Source organism: Dreissena polymorpha, chromosome 6 (genome assembly GCF_020536995.1).
Source record: "Dreissena polymorpha isolate Duluth1 chromosome 6, UMN_Dpol_1.0, whole genome shotgun sequence".
Taxonomy (NCBI): Eukaryota; Metazoa; Mollusca; class Bivalvia; order Myida; family Dreissenidae; genus Dreissena; species Dreissena polymorpha.
Genome location: NC_068360.1, coordinates 66,591,239 through 66,611,718, shown reverse-complemented (window position 1 = coordinate 66,611,718; position 20,480 = coordinate 66,591,239). Strand labels below are relative to the sequence as shown.

Here is a 20,480-nt window from a genome sequence, read left to right as displayed (position 1 = left end):
AATCTTCTGACCAAGTTTCATGATGATTGGAAAATAAATGTGGCCTCTAGAGTGTGAACAAGGTTTTACTATAGCTATATAAGTAAAAAAGCCCCACCCCCTGGCGGCCATGTTTATCAACCAACTGGCATCATTTTTGAACTAGTCCAACATATTATTGGGATGAATCTTCTGACCAAGTTTCATGAAGATTGGACAATAAATGTGGCCTCTAGAGTGTTAACAAGGTTTTACTATAGCAAAATATAGCCATATAAGGAAAAATGCCCTGCCCCTTGGCAGCCATGTTTTTCAAGCAAACGTAACCATTTTCGAACTAATCCAAGATATCATTGAGACCAATCTTTAGACCAAATTTCATAAAGATCGGACAATAAATGTGACCTCTAGCGTGTTAACAAGGCAAATGTTGACGCTGCACAATGTACCACGGACAAAAGGCGATCACTAGATCTCACCATGCGCACATTGTTCTCAGGTGAGCTAAAAATAAACCTTCTTTAAATATTATCATAAACTTTCATTTATTATTAATCACAAAATTGAATCATGTATTTTTTCTATAACATCTCCACACAATATATAACCCTTTAAAACCACATGTCCACCAAAAATCTGATAAAAATAATTTAAAGAGCACTTTCACCTGTATAAAACACAATATTTTAAAAGAAAGCTTCCATTATCAATGGAACCAATGGAAGGAGGGAATAAAAAGCTTCCATAATTAATGGTACCAATGAAAGGAGGGAATAAAAAGCTTCAATAAACAATGGTATCAATGGAAGGAGGATATAAAAAGCTTGATAATCAATTGTATCAATGGAAGGAGGGAAAAAAAGGCTTCGATAATCAATGGTTTCAATGGATGGAGGGAATATAAATGTTACTCACAGATTTAGAAGGTCCTTGGGTAGGTCAAAGTTCATCATCGGGGTAGGCTGCTGGCAGCCATTCATGAAATTGTTGCAAATCCTCACCAATGCATTGTTAATCTGCACAAACTTTGACCGCTGGAAGAACACAGAAACCAGAGGGTCATGAGGGTCTGCATAGGTAACTCACTCAAGTTCATTAACAAGTGCCACTGTTATGGTGTTAAAAACTCCATGTTTGCAGTGATTCCCCCCCACCCTCAAAAAAAGTACAGCCTTTTACAGGTTGTTTCCCTATGGCAAAAAGTACCTTTTTTTCCCAAATATCTGACAAAAATTTCCCCAGAAATATGCCAAACTTTTCCATTAAAATTAGTTCATTGATTAATCAATTTAATTTTCTTAGAACTGTATAATACAAGTTTTAGAAAGCAGTTAAACATGCAATTATAAACAATTGGTATACTGTTAATTATAATCATATTAATAATTTTTAATATTTCCAAATGTCATGTTTTTTTCTCAATCAAATCTGCAAAGGCTGTAAAATATAACGCGAAAAAAAAATCTCTGGTTTGCTACTCTGTTCTTTGCCGCATATTATGCTCAACTTTATATACGCACATTTTTTTAATGACACAAGAAGATTTCTCATAAAGAAACCTGTAAAATCGGCCACAATTTTATTATTGCGCAATCAGTTGTATGAATTTGTAACAGGCACCAATTTTTTTATAAAAATGTTGGGGTGTAAAACTGTGTGTATTACATCCTAAAGAGGCCATGCATGATGACTCTGAGTAGCTCCACTGAGTTCACTAAGAAATACACCTGTTATGTTGCTAAAAAAACTTAATTCCCAATTAACTCTCAAAATCAACGGATATTTCGTAAAATATTTTGTAAAATAATGCTAACCAATAAAAGTGTTCTTTAGGGCAATGGCCAAACTGTCATCGCTAAAATTTTGGCTATTGCTATGAGGAACACTGATTTTTTGTGTGTTAACTCTATTTTTCGCAATAACGAAATATTCTTTAATATCGAGTGTTTATGGGGCTTTAACGCCGCTTTGTCACAAGGATATTAAATAGCATGTTGACAATGATGTAGCTGTGTTCATACAATCTTATACCGGTAAATAGACTTTGTTTTTTGGTTTTCTGTGGAAAAAAAAAGTAAAAATTATTATAAAGTTTAGCTAAAAATTGCTACATGTTCTGTGCAATTGAAATAATCCCTTTCAAACAGTATAGGGGTGTTTATTAGTCTTTTAGGACATGTGTTTAATGTGTTATATCAACATTTTAACAAATGGTTTTGTTTTTTCTATTAAAATGCTGACTGAACAGTTTGATTGGTAATACTTCAAAAACTTAGGTTGAAATATGCCTTCAAAGAATCATTCAGTTACTAAGGAAATGATTGATTTGTACATGTAATTCATATTGCAGGAATGTTGTTGTAAAGGTTTTAACAGTGTTAGTTAAATGTTTCATTGTTCAACCTAATTGTTCTTTTTGTATAAAAATTTTTGTAAGCTCCTGGGATAAACATTTTACATAGGTTCACAAAGTGGCTAAATATACAGGAAAAGAGCCAGTTGTTTTTCCCACAGCTGTTTGGACAGTCATACAAAATTTACTAGATTCATTTTTTTTTCAATAAAAAAATATTATATTGAATATCCGATGAAATTTTCAACACCCAATCAACTTTTTTGCCGTACCCTCTGATCGTCCAAGTGTATCCCGCTCTGCTCAAAGTCGAATATGAACAGGTCAGTGACTCTCCTGTCAGTGTCCGACAATGTCTCCACATCTCCGTGCTGGCTCACATGTTTGAGGGCCTTGTAAATGTGTATGTCTGTGTTCAATCTGTAATTGATGAGAAATATGATGAAAAAAAGTGATTTTGTTGCTGCTATTAATGTGAGGATAGTTTAATCTAAACCTCATTTTAGCTTGATTGCATCGAAAGCCGTAGGGTTATTGAAACGCTCTCCAGTCCGTTTCCTGGGCCTAGAACCAGTTCTTGGGTGTCTTTGAAGGAGAGCCAAAGAACACTACCAAAGTTGGGAACTAACCATTGACCTTACGGTGACTAGGGGGACATCATATCACTTACGCAATGGCCACCAATGTGACATTGATATCCTATGAGCAGTTATTGTTCTAATTCAAATATATATAATTATCTACTGTAGATTCATTTATTTTTGTTGACATAAAATTTTGTGGATTTAAAAAAATCTGGCACTTTTGTATTATCTTTCATTCATGAATTTTTTAAGTTTGATGTAAGACTTCAGAATTGAACGTCTGTTGGACTTTTGATTTCGTGTTTGAGAGAACCCACACAAATCTACAACAAGAGATGTATTTATCAGAAACACAATGCCCCCTTATTCGCCGCTTTGAAGCCATATATTTGACCTTTGACCTTGAAGGATGATCTTGACCTTTCACCACTCAAAATGTGCAGCTCCATGAGATACACATGCATGCCAAATATCAAGTTGCTATATTCAATAATGCAAAAGTTATTACCAAGGTTAAAGTTTTGGGACAGAATGACAGACAGACAGGCCAAAAACAATATAACCCCGTTCATTCGATCCGGGGGCATAAAAAAATAAGTGTCCTACAAACAATATTGGTCTCACAGTATATGGTGACTGGCAGTCAGTATTTAGCAACTTCTGTCAGCAGATTAGAGGTTAACACATTGACGCACCATGAAATCAATTGGCTAACACTTTGGCAAGCTTAGATACAAACCTTCCCTACTTAATTCACCAACTTTGTGAAATGTGAAAAAATTCACTGCTACAGTAAGAAATGAACCTCGATCAAGGAAAACGGGTCTTAAAACATCTGCTTAAAGCATTGTCCCAAATAAGCTGGTGCAGTCACAGGCAAGTCAGGGACGCCACTTTCTGTCTTAATTTTGCAGAGAAGTGACTACTTTTGAATAAAAGTACCATACAAGTGGCAAGTGTTGTCCCTAATTAGCCTATGAAGCACATGCCCACACTTTAATCACATGCATTAAGCCCTGTTTTCTCAGAGCGAGGCTCGGTACCTACGTTTCCACAAGATCCAACAGGTTTATCAAGGATGCCTGTGCTGTCTTTCTGAACTTCTCATCAGGGTGGGCAAGCCTCAGGAACTCCAACTGTGCCATTTGAAATATCTTAATGTGACTGAATTTGAACATCGGTAAAACAAGTTCTTAACAGAAAATATTGAGTTAAGGTTACAGTAGAGTTTGTGTAGTGTGTCAAATGGTCTGTTGATGCGTCTTGTGTGTAGTGTTGGGCCCTGCGTGCTTGTCACCTTCGCTTTCAGCCTATACCGCTGGCTAGCCCTGTGCTAAAATGAAGCTGAAGTGCGCAAGTCTTCACTGCCAGTACATAGCCTCTCTACAGACAAGTCCTATGTAGTGCCTCCTAGTGGCGACACACGTCAACTGAGTACCTCGCGGCCTCAGGCTGAACTACAGGGACTCGGAGGCGGTCTGCCCCCAGACATGCGGCATGCCAGGCCCACCGGCGTATGGAAATGCCCTGATGCCCATGAACAGACCCCCAGCCAAAGGGTAAAATGGCCCCTGTGTTCCCAGGGATATAAGGTTCCCCGCCTACAGGGTTAAGTAGGAAACCACTGCCTTGTGGTTTGTCGTTGGATCGGCAAAGGCTAAGGGTGAGGTAACCCCGACAGAAAACCTAGGGAGTTGAAATCGGAGACGTTAGGCCATTGGCACTCCCTTAACAAACCATGACGTCATGTACATCGCTATGTCTACACAATCAACCGGTGTTACTCGATGTGGTGCTGAGTCTCTGAGATCCCACCAGGGAGATTCAGTGCCGGGCTCTGAGCCTCGACAGAGTCCACCCACAGCTACTGGGGGTCCCTCCTTCATTCCACAACATGCCAAGAGAAGAGGAGGAAAGAAAGCTGGCTACAATAAGCCTAGGAGGAGAAAAGACCAACATCATCCTTTCAAGGTGATGCATTGGAACGCAGAAGGAGTCTTTAACAAAAAGACAGAGCTAGAACATATCCTTCATGAACAGGACATAAATGTCTGCTGCATTCAGGAAACTCATCTGCAGCCAGCGAAATCCTTCAAGGTCAGAGGATACCAGAGTTTCCGATGTGACAGAGAAGGCAGAAAGAAAGGAGGCATCCTGACATTAGTCCGGAACAACATCAATGTAGTCCAGACTAAAACGCATATGGACGACTCTGAATTCCAGGTTCTGAGTCTCAGGAAGAACGATTTCAATCTGAAGCTTGTGAATCTCTACTCTCCAAATGACAAAGCTCTTTCCCTAGACAGTATCCCAACAGAAGAATCTAACTTCATTGTTGTTGGCGACTTCAACAGTCATTCACAAAGCTGGGGATACGACCACATGGACCGACGCGGAGAGGAAGTGGAGAACTGGCAAGATGAAAACAAGCTTAATCTTATCAACCAGCCTGAAGATCTGGCAACTTTCTACTCTAGGAGATGGCACACAACGTCGACCCCTGACTTAGCTTTCTGCACTGCAGATATCCAAGGGCATATCAAGAGAGAAGTCTGTGAACAACTAGGAGGAAGCGACCATCGTCCAGTTCACCTCATCATAAACCATTCTACCTCTTCATCCTCAAGCATCCCCAGATGGAACTACAAGAAGGCCGACTGGACCTTATACAAACGTCTGAGTGATGACCTCTGCAGAGATATCAGAGTGGATGGTAGAGATATAAACAAAGTTGTGAAAGACTTCAATGCATGCATGCTAAACGCAGCACAGAAGGCGATACCACGTGGGGCCAGAAAAGACTACAAGCCATACTGGAGTAGGGAGTTGGAAGACCTCCAGACTAAGTTGACAGAAGCCAGGGTGGAAGCAGAAAGCAACCCCTCACAAGAAAGCAACCTCTCACTACAGCGAGCCAAGGCCAAATTCCTGCGGCACAAACTTGAAGCCCAAAGAAAGAGCTGGAGAAACAAAACAGCATCACTCAACCTGGAGCGAGATGGCCGTAAGCTGTGGAGGTTAACGAAACAGCTGAATGACGATGAAGTCCAAGCGAGAGGCTCAGTAACTCTGGAAGAGAATGGAGAGCTGCTGACAGGCAAACAAGCGGCAAATGTCTTTGCCAGCAACTACAAAGATGTCAGTGACATTCCTGTCAGTAGAGAGAGACAGAGAGAAGTAAGAAGAGAACAAAGGGACAGGAAAACAGATGATGTGACATCAGACCGCATGAGCCAAAGCCTGACCCTGCACGAACTACAGACAGCAGTCAGGCAGCTGAAATTAAAGAAGTCTCCAGGACCAGACAATGTGACCAATGAAATGATCACCCATCTAGGCAGTTCAGCAATGCACAAACTCCTAGACATCTTCAACCACAGCTGGACACAAGGCCAACTTCCCCAAGTCTGGAAAGAGGCCATTATGATACCTATCCACAAGAAAGGCAAGGATCCGAAGCAGGCTGGAAGCTACCGTCCAATAAGCCTCACTAGCTGTGTTGGGAAGACGATGGAGAGAATTGTAAATGCACGCCTTAAATGGTATCTGGAGACGAACGACTTACTTGCAAAACAACAAGCTGGATTCAGGCAATTCCGCTCCACCGAGGACCAGACTACCTACCTGGCACAAGAAATTGAAGATGCTTTCCAGGAACAGAAGGTTGTCCTGACAGCATGGATAGACCTTCAAAGGGCCTTCGATAAAGTCTGGACTGACGGACTCCAAGTCAAACTGATGAGGAATGGAGTTGGAGGAAACATGCTGAAGTGGATCAAGTCCTATCTATTCAATAGAAGGGCAAGAGTAAGCTTGAACCAAAGAAGCAGTAAGAAGTTCCTTCTACGGCACGGTGTCCCACAAGGAGGAGTCCTGTCCCCGACGCTCTTCTTACTCTTCATCAACGATCTTGTGTCTGAATTGCCAAGGGGAGTGAAGGCGGCACTTTATGCTGATGATCTTGTGTTATGGTGCAAAGAAGAGCATGCCACCACAGCCACATACAGAATGCAAGAAGCAATAGACAAACTTACCGCATGGGCTGAAGACTGGTGTGTAATGATCAACAAAGAGAAATCATCCACCACACTATTCACATTGTCATCAAAACAGAAAGCAGGGACGGTGAGAATGGGAGACACTCCTATGACTGAAGCAGACGAGACCATGTACCTGGGAGTCACCTTTGACAAGAGGCAAACGTGGAAGCCACACCTCATGAAAGCAGAAGGAAAGGCCCGAAGAAAACTTGCAATGATGCGAAAGCTTGCGGGAACTACATGGGGGGCAAATGAGCACATACTCAAGACAGTCTATCAAGGCACAGTGAGACCCCAACTAGAGTATAGTTCCCCCACATGGTCTTCCACAGCCAAATCCAATTGCCAGGCTCTGGATAAAATCCAGAACCAAGCTCTGCGCATCATGACAGGAGCAACCAAGTCCACACCAATTGCCTTCATGGAAAAGATAACAGGAATACAACCACTTCAAGAAAGAAGAGATGTCAAAATCCTGCTTCAGACAGAGAAGTATAAATGTCTAACGGATCACCCCATGTCAGCCAGAGTTAAAGGATACACCAAAAATCGGATCAAGCGTAGCAGCTTTGTACACGAAGCTAAGAAGCTGGACAAGGCCTATGCAACGGATCTGACCATCCCCACCACTCCGCTTGGTCAAGAAGACATCATAGATCCATTACAAAATGACCTGTCAAATGTTGCAGTAAGATCCAGTGTTCCTCACCTACAGCCAGGTAAACAAGAGGATGAGCATATCAGAAAGAGCCTCACACTTGCCATGAACGATGACGAATACCCAAGAGAGGCATGGACTCATGTCTACACAGACGGTTCTGCCACTAGAGCAGTCATAAATGGAGGTGCTGGCATCGTCATTCTGTACCCATCCGGAAAACGAGAAACACATCATGCAGCAACCGGAACACACTGTAGCAACTACAGAGCAGAGACTTTAGCCCTCATGAAGGCAGTGTCAATGATTGAAGACTCGACCGAAGATGTCAACTCGATAGTCTTCTTTACAGATGCCATGTCTGTATTAGAAGCCCTGACCAACAACAAGGTTCCTCAGCTTGCAAATGCCTTACAAAGAATCAGCACCAACCTAAACGTGACCCTCCAGTGGATCCCAGCACACTGTGGAGTGGCCGGAAATGAAGATGCTGACCAACTGGCAAAACAAGGTGCTCAGTTAGATCAGCCACCTGTGCAAGTAAGCTACAAGGAGAAAGTTACCATCATTAAATCACTTACCCGGCCAAGACAAGAGGCAGATGCATATCATCTCCTAAGCAGGGCAGAGCAAGTGATAATGGTCAGACTCCGATCAGGGCACAACCGACTCAATGCACACATGCATAAAAAATACAGACTGGCCCCGTCACCGACCTGTCCGTGTGGCACAGAAGACCAAACAGCTGAACACATCCTCCAAAGATGTAAACGTCACGACCAGGAGCGAGCTACAAAGTGGCCCCAGGACACAACCCTCCATCAGAAACTTTATGGAGACGTGGATGACCTGAGACGGACCACATCATTTATTGAAGAAACTGGTGTGATCGTGTAGAGCGAACGCCAAGAAGAAGAAGAAGACAGTAGAGTTTAAGAAAGACAGAATAAACACAAGAAGCCTTCTGAACAAATGCTTATTAAAAATATTTAGAGTAATTGAAGAGATTTACACTAAGATCAGTAAAAAACAAGATATGTGTTTGTTAGAAACACTGTGTCCCCTTCTGTGCCTCTTTGAAGCTATATATTTGACCTTTGACCTTGAAGGATGACCTTGACCTTGACAATTCACCACTCAAAATGTGCAGCTCCATGACATACACATGCATTCTAAACATGAAGTTGCTATCTTCAATATTGCAAAAGTTATGGCAAAATGTTAAAAATGGAGCAAACAAAACATAAACCAACCAACCAACCAACAGACAGGGCAAAAACAATATGTCCCCCACTATAGTGGTGGGGGACATAAAAATGTGTGTATGGTATTTCCACTAAAGAAAATATTTCAATCAATAAATCGCTTACAATTATGACTAATAAATTATTTAGATATAAGTTGATTTCTTTAAATATATTCAATGTTCCTTACTGCTAAATTCATTTGCTGCAAACAAACATTTAAGTAATTAAACGATCATGTGAATTAAATCTACAGAGTATTTAAACGGAACAAAAAATGCTTAATAAAAGAAACAACATTTTAAGGCCTATGAATACCATGTCAGCCACTCTGCATATACTGTCAGACATCTCGTCCAAAACCACCACAAGTTTTCTCTTCCTGTCTGCACTGCAGGCTTCTTGTTTCAGTCTGTTGATGTCCGCAATGCATTGTTCTTCTAGGATCTTCACTCCTGAAAGTGTCTTCAGTTCTGGTATGTTGAATAAACCCTGCAATGCAAACCTAGTGTCTTCAGTTCTGGTATGTTGCATAAACCCTGCAATGCAAACCTAGTCTTCAGTTCTGGTATGTTGAATAAATCCTGCAATGCAAACCTAGTGTCTTCAGTTCTGGTATGTTGAATAAATCCTGCAATGCAAACCTAGTGTCTTCAGTTCTGGTTTGTTGATTAAACCCGGCCATGCAAACCTAGCGTCTTCAGTTCTGGTGTGTTGAATAAACCCTGCCATGCAAACCTAGTGTGTTCAGTTCTGGTACGTTGAATAAATTCTGCCATGCAAACCAAGTGTCTTTACTTCCGGTATGTTGAATAAACCCTTCAATGCAAACCTAGTTTTTTCAGTTCTAATATGTTGAATAAACCCTGCAATGCAAACCTAGTTTTTTCAGTTCTGGTATGTTGAATAAACCCTGCATTGCAAACCTAGTGTGCTCAGTTCTGGTATGTTGAATAAACCCTGCAATGCAAACCTAGTGTCTTAATTTCTGGTATGTTGAATAAACCCTGCAATGCAAACCTAGTGTCTTCAGTTCTGGTTTGTTGATTAAACCCTGCAATGCAAACCAAGTGTCTTCAGTTCTGGTATGTTGAATAAACCCTGCATTGCAAACCTAGTGTGCTCAGTTCTTGTATGTTGAATAAACCCTACCATTCAAACCTAGTGTCTTTACTTCCGGTATGTTGAATAAACCCTGCAATGCAAACCTAGTTTTTTCAGTTCTGGTACATGTATGTTGAATAAACCCTGCAATGCAAACCTAGTGTTTTCAGTTCTGGTATGTTGAATAAACCCTTCAATGCAAACATAGTGTGCACAGTTCTGGTATGTTGAATAAACCCTGCAATGCAAACCTAGTGACTTAAGTTCTGGTATGTTGAATAAACCCTGCCATGCAAACCTAGTGTCTTCAGTTCTGGTATGTTGAATAAACCCTACAATACAAACCTAGTGTCTTCAGTTCTGGTATGTTTAATAAACCCTGCAATGCAAACCTATTGTCTTCAGTTCTGGTTTGTTGATTAAACCCTGCAATGCAAACCAAGTGTTTTCAGTTCTGGTATGTTGAAAATTCCCTGCAATGCAAACCGAGTGTTTTCAGTTCTGGTATGTTGAATAAACCCTGCATTGCAAACCTAGTGTGCTCAGTTCTGGTATGTTGAATAAACCCTGCATTGCAAACCTAGTGTCTTAAGTTCTGTTATGTTGAATAAATCCTGCCATGCAAACCAAGTGTCTTTAGTTCCAGTATGTTGAATAAACCCTGCAATGCAAACCTAGTTTTTTTCAGTTCTGGTATGTTGAATAAACTTTGCAATGCAAACCTAGTTTTTTCAGTTCTGCTATGTTGAATAAACCCTGCAATGCAAACCTAGTTTTTTCAGTTCTGGTATGTTGAAAAAAAACCTGAGATGCAAAATTTTAAATTACATAGGACTACAATATTTTGAGATGGTCAAGCATGAAACTGTTGTATATAAGATAGTTTTGCCCTCATCCTCTATTTATATCTTGCATGATAATTACGTACATTCATCTTTAATATTAATGTTAAATCATAAAGTGAAGACTTTATTTACCTATAAATTGATGTCACAAGATATTACTGATTATTTCAACAAACCAATGAAGTCACAAGGACTGTTTCTATATAAGTTTCAGATCAGAATCATGAGAATAACTGTAAAACTGAACGTGGATTATTTTTAACACAGCTTTTTTTCTTGATTTGGGGAAATGGTCTGGCGAAAGGGGAAAGAAATTTCAAAGGTACTATGGTCAACTTGATTTGTTTTCTAATATTGCCTGATTCTACCGAAATCCTGTTTGGGGAAGGGGCCTTCTTTAGGGCGAAGAGGCCTGTATAAGGCAATTGCTTAAGAAGAAAAAAAGCACTGTTTTTAATAACAAGTATGTTGACCCTTCTGACGAAAACAAAGTACCAACTTGTTGGTTAACGTGCCAGAAAAGAAATTAGGGCCAGTTATTTATAGATATATACACTGTGGTCAGTTATCAATATGGGACTTTCAATGAATACTGCTTTGTAAAATAATTGAACTACCGCCATTTAAACAAACAGCATCTAATAACGAAATAAGTTATTTATTATTTGGCAACAGTTATTACTCTAGTAATTTACCTACCACACTCTGGGATTCTAGTAGCTTAAAGTTGAACAGTTTTCCACCTCGTGTGTTAAATGCAGACGTTAAAGGAGAGACCCTTGATACATGTCGCCGTACGCAGTATGTTCCAACCAATGGTTTGAGACCAGTCAGTCTTGACGGAAATTTTCTGAGGTGTGAAAGCTTCATTTTTGCGTCATGGATATTTTCTGAAAATAGAAAAGCATGTGCAACATAATTTGAACTGTATGAAAAATGTCACTGGAAGACCTGTTTTCATGTAAATTACTTTCATAAAGAAAATTTTTCACAAACATTAATTATTTCATTATTTAACAAGAGCTGTCACCATAGGATGACATATGCCCCCTATAAATGCTTTGATAGAAGTTATGAGCATTTTTCAAAACCTAAACGCAGTTTTTGAAACCTAAACGCGGACCCTAAGTTCAAAGTCAAGGTCACAGGGGTCAAAATTTGTGTGCGTATGGAAAGGCCTTGTCCATATACACATGCATACCAAATATGAAGGTTATACGTGTATCTCAAGGAACATAGAAGTTATGAGCATTTTTAGAAACCTAAACGCAGATTTCGAAACCTAAGCGCAGATTTCGAAACCTAAACGCGGACCCTAAGTTCAAGATAAAGGTCACAGGGGTCAAAATTTGTGTGCGTATGGAAAGGCCTTGTCCATATACACATGCATACCAAATATGAAGGTTATATCTGAAGGGACATAGAAGTTATGAGCATTTTTAGAAACCTAAACACAAAGTGTGATGGACAGACGGACAGACGAACGGAAGGACAGTCCAATTACTATATGCCCTCCTTCAGGGGCATAACTGGAAATGGCACGGCACAGTCTGAAGCATATCCCCACGCCGCATGTTTGACCCAGGGGCGCCCCAGGGTTTATAATGGGGCCATGCATAGTTGAGATTGACTGCATTGTCATAAGAGATGTTCAGAATCAATTTGAAGTAAATCTGTGTAGAAATGAAGAAGTTAATGTAAAATAACCTAAAAAAATGAGTGAAAATCTCTGACCAGGCCCCACCCCAACCCCCATAACTTTGACCCAGGGGTCAGATCAAAATTCCAAATAGTGCACTGTCGCATATATGCTCATAGCTACCATGTGTGTAAGTTTCAAGGTTCTAGTGCTAATAGTGTAGGAGGAGATAGTGGCCAGGCCGGAAGGACGGCAGAAAAAAAACATAATAGATTTCAAAATCTAAACGCAGACCCTAAATTCAAGGTCAAGGTCACAGGGGTCAACATTTTTATGAGCATGGAAAGGTCTTGTCCAGATACACATGCGTACAAAATATGTAAGCTATATCTGAAGGGAAACAGACGTTCTGATCTTTTTTTGAATTGTGGACGCAACTTCCAAAACCTGAACGCTGACCCCAAGTAAAAAATTTCATGCGCATGGAAAGGTGTTGTCCAGATCCACATGCATACCAAATATGTATGAAAGCAATATCTGAAGGCACACAGTAGTTATGAGCCCTTTTTCAAATCGCAGTAGCAGATTTTCAAACCTGAACGCTGACTTCAAGTTCAAGGTAAAGGTCACAGGAGTAAAAAATTGTATGCGCATGGAAAGGTGTTGTGAAGAACACATGCATACCAAATATGAAAGCATTATCAGAAGGGACACAGTAGTTATGAGCCTTTTTCGAATCGCAGTTGCAGGAAAATCTCTGACCCAGCCCCACCCCAACCCCCATAACTTTTGACCCAGGGGTCAGATCAAAATTCCAAATAGTGCACCATCGCACATATGCTCATACATGTAGCTGCCATGTGTGTAAGTTTCAAGGTTCTAGTGCTAATAGTGTAGGAGGAGATAGTGGCCAGGACGGACAGACGGAGGAAATAACCACATAATCCCCACTTTTTCTCCGAAAAGCATAGGGATAATACCGGTAACCATATTTTGTCAGAACTTATATAATGGGTGATAAAATGTTAATGTTATTAGATGAAATGCAAAAGTTTTTAAAAAAGTGCACAAAAAGTAAGAGTTATCCAGACGCTTTTAAAAGATCTACTGCCAAAAAGAGCACATATCACACTCAAGAGATTGTTGCTGCGGTGATAATCCAGTGTCCCCCTACCCCCCCCCCCCCCCCCCCCCCCCCCCCCCCGTTGATAGTAGACAGTAAGTTAGGGGCACTCCCTCTGCTGGAAATCGGGGAAATTGGAACATCTGTGGCCAAGTTGGTTTCACTAAAAAACATGTGCACGAAAAAAGAATTCTTTAGCGGCTGGGGGCACGTGCTGCTCGTGCTCCTGGTAAATCCGTGCATGCAATTATTACACTCTTATTTGACACATTTAACACCTTTTTAAATACTACCTTAACAACATTGATCTATACGAACTAGTGGGTTTTAACCTACAACATGACAATTTAACATTTCTAAGGACAAACGATTGTAATGTTTCTACGTTTGTTATAATGTCATCAATCACCATAAAATTATTTCAAATATACGATTCTTTCTTCTATACTTACCAAGTTTAAAGTCGTTTATTGCCTTTTGATATACATTAAGTAAATTTATGTATGGTACTGTTGACACTTATTTTCCATGGAGGCTGTCATCTTGAAAATCTCGTTATGAGTTTGGTTTCAGTTTATTATACGGAAATTTGTTAATACACACTTCAATGCGAAGAACGGTAACTCTGGTAGTAAAAATGAAACCAGTCTCAGAAATGGCTGCCGAAAACCTTCCTAGCACTGTGCTTGAGAATTTATTCTCTTTTTTAGATATAAATGACTTGCGAACGTGCTCGCTAGTGTGTAAATCATGGTATAAATTTCTGAACGACGAGGACAATGACGTATGGCGACTTCACTGTGTAAGAAAGCTCGCAGAGGAAGCGTTAAAATCGGACATTTTAGTGAATTGCCCTACGTACAAAACAAAACTACGAGCATTCTATCACGCTTGGAACCCAAACGACTGCTCTAGAAACATTTACATTAAACCGAACGGTTTTACCCTCCATAGAAAGCCAGTTGCTCAAAGCACGGACGGGTGTAGGGGCAAACTGGGTTTTAAACAAGGTCGACACTGCTGGGAAGTTGTGTGGGAGGGCCCATTAGGGACTATAGCGGTGATCGGGCTAGCAACCAGGAACGCAAACATGCAAAGGCTTGGATATTCAGAATTACTAGGAGCAGATGATCAGTCATGGGGATGGAATTTAGTAGATAATCGTTTAATACATAATGGCGACTCTCAAGGGAATTTCCCGTTATTGAACAATGCGCCAAAGTATCAGGTGTGAAATTTCGTCTTCTTGCTTGGATTAGTATCTGATCTTTTTGCCCAGATAGCATTTTTACCCAGGTCCGCTTCACCCTACATATTACTGAGCACATGGTGATAATAGATATTGGCAATCTTCTAGTTTAGCTCCTGGGAGCGTTATACTTAAAGGCGCCAATCCAGAAAACCTTACTTTGTATTAATATTTCACTATTATGTAAATAATTTTTTATTTAGTTTATTAAATATACAACAATGTTTGTGATAAAATGTAAAGAGCAGAACTATCTGCATATTAAAAATAAATAAAAGAATATAATGATTTTCTTGAAATTGGCTATTTTTTCACTTTTCTTGAAAATTATGGGAATTAATTAAAGCTGCTGTTTTATCCATGTTTCAGGTTGGGGAACGAATACGAGTGATATTGGACTGTGATGATAACACATTAGCGTTTGAGAAAAACTATGAATTTTTAGGTAAGGACGTTTTCACACTGCCAATCTGCTGTTATTCAGCCTACTATTTGATTCAGAAGAAAATAATAGGTTGTTAGTAAGTTACAGTTGGCTATCACAATGTCTGTTAGATTTACTCATGGCTTATGTGCGACCTACTAATGTATAAGAAAGAAAATATTGTGTGATGAAGGCATGAGTGAGTCATGCAGGCCCAAGGTCAAGGTCACATGGTTTTTGTGTCTGCTCTGTAGCTCCTATACGCATGGAACATTATCATAACACTGTTCTAAAATGTTTAGGTCATTGAGACAATGATCCATAATCTTTTTGGTATATGCTTATATAATACTCTTGGAAAGATTTTCACGAAATGGGATTGTCATTCAAAATATGTTCAGGTGTCAAATTTGGTGTCTTAGTAGGTAACCACTCATCACAGGTAAAAGGAATCTTGGTGGGCATATAGCTGTCTCTTGAACTTGCTTATAGAAATTCAAATGAAGATTAACTTATGTTTGTTTTTGCTTGTTTACAAAACTTAAGATTTTTATTATTCTATATCACTATTAAAACTTCAAAACATACTGGTAAACCGTAAATGTAAACATGATTTCAACATTTCAATTCTTGTTACATATACATGATCATTGATGATTTATGTTCATTATTTTTAGTGTTGTTTTCAAAAGGTGTTTTTCTCTACTCAGACACCAAAGTTTGTAAGGAATTTACTTGTTTTTTCCAGGAGTGGCTTTTCGAGGCTTGCCAAATGATACAAAACTGTACCCCTCAGTGTCGGCAGTGTATGGAAACACTGAAGTGACTATGATTTATTTAGGCCAACCGTTAGATGGATGATAATGTTACAGTGTTGTTAGTGTTTCCTCCCAGTTCAGTGTTTCTAGGTGTAAGTAAAGGAAATTGTCAGCAATGAGACCCAAGCCTATTATGTGAAGGTTTTGACTCATTGAGAAGAGGGTTTATTGCAACTCGAAACTTAACACGGAAGAGTCATTATGTTGATGTTCATGTCAGATACATGTATGAAAAGCCACATCGCTTTATCATGTGTTATGTTACACAGTTAGAGCATCTAATTAGGACCATTTGCATTGTTGAAGAAAGTTGGTGTTATTGCAATTAACGTCACACCATCAGGGAAGCTGGTGAATTCCAAGAAAATGTGGGCGTGGCAACCGTGATTGCGCAATACCAAGTGACAAGAAGATATAGGATGAAAAGCTCAAGAGGGATGCAGTCTTATTAACACATTCAATGAGAAATAGGAAAGAACAGAATTGAAAGGTTTCCATTCAAGGAAGCTGCAACACGCATAGAAAAGATATGAGAACAACATGCATATTAATGATAAAAGAACATGTGAAGTGATGTGGATCAAGTGGCTTGTGACTTCGATTGATGATTTACCTGGTTTAGGGTTGGATCTGCTGTGTGTAAGGAGATAAAATTAAGAATTGTTAGTGTAAACACATTTAATTCAATAATTACTGTATGCATGTTTGGCTAAGTTTATGAATTGACAACAGATGTTCACTTCTAAAGGTCAGAGCTGTTTAAAAATCCTGACTTTGGATGTGCATTTTGCTGAATTTAGCACATAATGACATTATTTATACAAATTACAATATTGTTAATAAAATATGTCTGATACATTAAAGCCATACTTACTTAAATTCTTAGAAGGTCTGATGTACACATATGTTGTTAAATAAACATATTATTATATAAATAATGTAAAAATATGCACATTTGCCATTGTTAGTCGTATTTCAGAATTGTATTTATCGTGGAGCAGGATGAGATAAATATAATTAATCATTTTAATGCTTAGTAATTAATGTGAAGATAATACGTCATCTTTTCAACTATTGTTCCTGCTTGTAAAGTAACAAGTTTTATCATTTGCTTTAAGTTACATTAAGCTGGGCTGTCATAAACTTTTGAAAACAGGAAGTTTAAACTTTCTAATTGAGAATTTTCCTCATAGTATTTGACAGTATTTGGTGGCATCTTGTTCCAAGTTTCACACACTATATTATTACACTAAATAAGAATAGCTATTTTTCTCCTCAGTGTGTTGTGTTTTGTTAGACCTAAACTTTGAATTATTACTCCTAAATCAAGGCCTGCGCTAAATAAAACTTTTTATGATTATTTTTTTAATTGATGTAAATTACTTCAACACTTCCATTATATATTTAAATTTTCAGTTTCTGTTCATTTAAATGTGTTTTTTTAACCTTTTTGAAATGCTAGAAAATTTTCATAGAAAAAAGTTTTTCCAGTCTTAATCTTAAACAGGAGGTCAAGGGTTCCATACCCATTGTGGAAGCGTTCATTAGATCTCTCTCAAAGACACCAAGTACTGGTTCTAAGCCCAGGAAAGGGACTCGAGGGCGTTTCAAATAAGTAGAAAGTACTTTCAATGCAATCAAGCTAAAATAAATAGGTTTAAACTAACCCTCTTCATTGTAAAAATTTGTTCATGTACTATTGTGTAGGGAACCACATGATCCTTTTATGTTAAAATTGTTATTGTCCATATTTCTGGCTGCTGTCTGTGTTTTTATTAAAAGTAAAAGGAAAACCTAAATGTGATTTTCTTAATTATAAAAAATGACACACATCATGCAAATATGGGTCTTGTGCCAATATGAGGTCAGTTTAGCACCAGACCAGCCTGCACAGTTTACGCTGTCTGGTCAGGAGCTACCGTGTCTTCTTTCTATAAAGGCAAGCCATGTTTTGTATGCTCATTAGCAGACAAAGTAAGTCCTGACCAGACTATTGTAGCAAGAGCGGATCTGGAGCCAGCACCATATGGCATAAGAGCCATTTTTGCACGCCCGGTGCGGTTCAAATACATGTACAAGTTATTATTAACAGGCCTTTCAGTTGATTTTGAAAACAGGAGTCAAAATGACCCAACGTCTCAAAATTATGAGGGGTTAAAATTAATTGATTTTGGTCAAAATACTGAAGTAACTTGAAATGTTCCTAAATGCATGTTTAAGGTTTTGTAATAGCTTGTTTATCATAATAATGAACAAAACATTTCCACAAAAGTATTATTATGTCCATAAAAAGATAATTTTTGATCCTTTTTTCAAGTTTAATTGTGAAAACAAATGTGTCAAAACAATGCATGGCTAATTTTGGCAGGGGTCGAATATTAGCAGGATTCTGCTTGGATTGAAATCACTGATTAAGGTTTAAATATGTATCTGCGGGTTATTTGAGGGGCTTAGAAATAGGGGCTGCTTTGATAAATGTTGACAGCTATTTGGCTCTAGTCTGTTACATGCATCATTTGAGTTTTTATGAAAGTCCATGTAGATTTTGTGTGGCATGTGTGCATTCAGTGACAAACAAGGAATGTACTCTTAGTAAACCACTATGCAGACTGCGCATGTGCAATTCTTGCATTATAGGGACAGTCTAAGAAACCGGAGGGGACTTATGGTTTGCGCTCTGTGCATCAGTCAGTCTTTCTGTCTGTCACACTTTTCTGGATCCTGCTATAACTTAAAAAGTACTTCATATTTTTTCATGAAACTTGAAAAATTGACAGATGGCAATATTGAGATTATGCACATCATTTCATTTTGTTCCTACGTCAAGAATTCTGGTTGCTATGGCAGCAAATATATATATATAAAAAATCTGACAATGGTGGAGTTTCACCGGTAGGGGACCTTATTGCTTGGCAATATCTTTTTTATATTTTACTTTGCTTCTCCATGTAAAGAACTTATTGGTATATAAAGGTCATGTTGCCTAAATAATTTGCTGTATTTAGCATGTGATACCAAATAACCATGAATCCATTACATCATGGTTTCAATGCACAGTGTTTTCTTATAAATTAAGTTATATGACAGCTGGCTTAGATTTCTGTCAATGCAAATCAACTTTGTGGATTTTGTGTACATTGCGATGTTTACCTGTTTGTTAAACCAAGATGAACAATCAAGATGAGTTGAATTCTCAATTTATTAAGCCGCATGTTAGTTTTCTAGAATGTCCAGTTAATCAAATCATTAATTGAAATTTGGTAAATCTTTTGTTTTCCAATGTTGATGGTCTTGGTTACACAATGTAATTCAGTTATTGTTCTGTTTTGCACCAAATTGAGTTATGTTCTGTGAAAAATGGGCTTAATGCAAGTGCTTAAAGTATCGTCCCAGATTAGCCTGTGCAGTCTGCACAGGCTAATCAAGGACGACACTTTCCGCTTTTATGATATTTTTCGTTTAAATGAAGTCTCTTCTTAGCAAAAATTCCAATTTAGGCGGAAATTATTGTCCCTTATTAGCCTGTGCAGACTGCACATCTGGGACGACACTTTACGCACATGCATGAAGCCCAGTTTTCTCAGAATGCAAATTGATTTATTCATTTGTTGCGAAAGCTGGATCATGATTAACCAACAATGTCTCAGAATTCATTTGAACTATATTTATAATAAATATTGTAAATTCTGCATGGATTGGATTAACAATAGGGATTGTTTTTGTGATAGGTCATAATGAGACACTAGATGATTATTCTAAATGATGGAGACAAAAATGGGTAAATGTACTGGTAGGTACTATAAAATCTTTGCAAAGTCTGACATGCATGTATTTGTATTTTGCTCAGAGAAAACCGGACTTACTGCATGTGCGAAGTGTTGCCCCAGAATAGCCTGTGCAGTATGCACAAATAAGAGGTTGCTGTGGGATGGTGTCCGCCTAGCGACCAGGAGGTCACGGATTCGATCCCCACTGTGGGTGTGTTCTTGAAATCTTCCTCATAGACACCAAGTACTGGTTCTAGGCCCAGGAAACGGACTCGAGAGTGTTTATAAAAAGCCATAGGCTTTCTATGCAATCGAACTAAAATAAATAGGTTTAAACTAAACTAATAAGAAACGACACTTTCCGCCTAGACTGGATATTCTTTTAGAAGGTAGTTCCTTTTACGGAAGCGATTGCACAGGCTAATCTGGGACAACATTTTACGCACATGCATTAAACCCAGATTTCACAGAGCACATCTCGTTTGTGTCTTGCAATATTTATGCACCAATGTGCTAATATATGTGTTGTTATATATATGTGTACATGTATTGCAAAGTAAAATGTGAATTTTATTGAGTGTTGTAAACATTCTTTACCATGCCCCAATACTCCTGCAAGCTTGCTGTGTATGCAATTGTATGTCTTTTTTATA

At 38.7% G+C, this 20,480-nt stretch overlaps 2 protein-coding genes across 2 annotated transcripts in view; one reads left to right on the top strand and one right to left on the bottom strand.

The window, feature by feature from the left end:
* The window catches only part of LOC127833693 (mitochondrial intermediate peptidase-like), a 47,912-nt gene extending 33,751 nt beyond the window's left edge, over nucleotides 1-14,161 (bottom strand). Inside the window, exons 1-6 of the mRNA XM_052359103.1 lie at nucleotides 14,022-14,161; nucleotides 11,507-11,697; nucleotides 9,177-9,350; nucleotides 3,964-4,052; nucleotides 2,605-2,752; nucleotides 895-1,013 (exon numbers count right to left, since the gene is read on the bottom strand). Of these exons, the coding sequence (XP_052215063.1) occupies nucleotides 895-1,013; nucleotides 2,605-2,752; nucleotides 3,964-4,052; nucleotides 9,177-9,350; nucleotides 11,507-11,677 (701 nt within the window). The 5' untranslated portion in view covers nucleotides 11,678-11,697; nucleotides 14,022-14,161. The remainder of the gene's footprint in view (nucleotides 1-894; nucleotides 1,014-2,604; nucleotides 2,753-3,963; nucleotides 4,053-9,176; nucleotides 9,351-11,506; nucleotides 11,698-14,021) is intronic.
* Nucleotides 14,162-14,188: 27 nt separating this feature from the next.
* LOC127833694 (F-box/SPRY domain-containing protein 1-like) lies at nucleotides 14,189-20,400 on the top strand. The gene is made up of 3 exons (XM_052359104.1): nucleotides 14,189-14,797; nucleotides 15,188-15,263; nucleotides 15,991-20,400. The coding sequence occupies exons 1-3, from the start codon at nucleotides 14,207-14,209 to the stop codon at nucleotides 16,101-16,103; spliced, it is 780 nt and encodes a 259-aa protein (XP_052215064.1). The 5' UTR covers nucleotides 14,189-14,206; the 3' UTR covers nucleotides 16,104-20,400.
* The last annotated feature ends 80 nt before the right edge of the window (nucleotides 20,401-20,480 follow it).

Excerpts from the sequence above, each read along its gene's own strand:
- LOC127833694 (XM_052359104.1), top strand. The coding sequence starts at position 14,207 with ATGAAACCAGTCTCAGAAATGGCTGCCGAAAACCTTCCTAGCACTGTG. Across the intron at positions 14,798-15,187 it reads ACAATGCGCCAAAGTATCAG|GTTGGGGAACGAATACGAGT; the intron begins GTGTGAAATTTC and ends TCCATGTTTCAG. Across the intron at positions 15,264-15,990 it reads GAAAAACTATGAATTTTTAG|GAGTGGCTTTTCGAGGCTTG; the intron begins GTAAGGACGTTT and ends TGTTTTTTCCAG.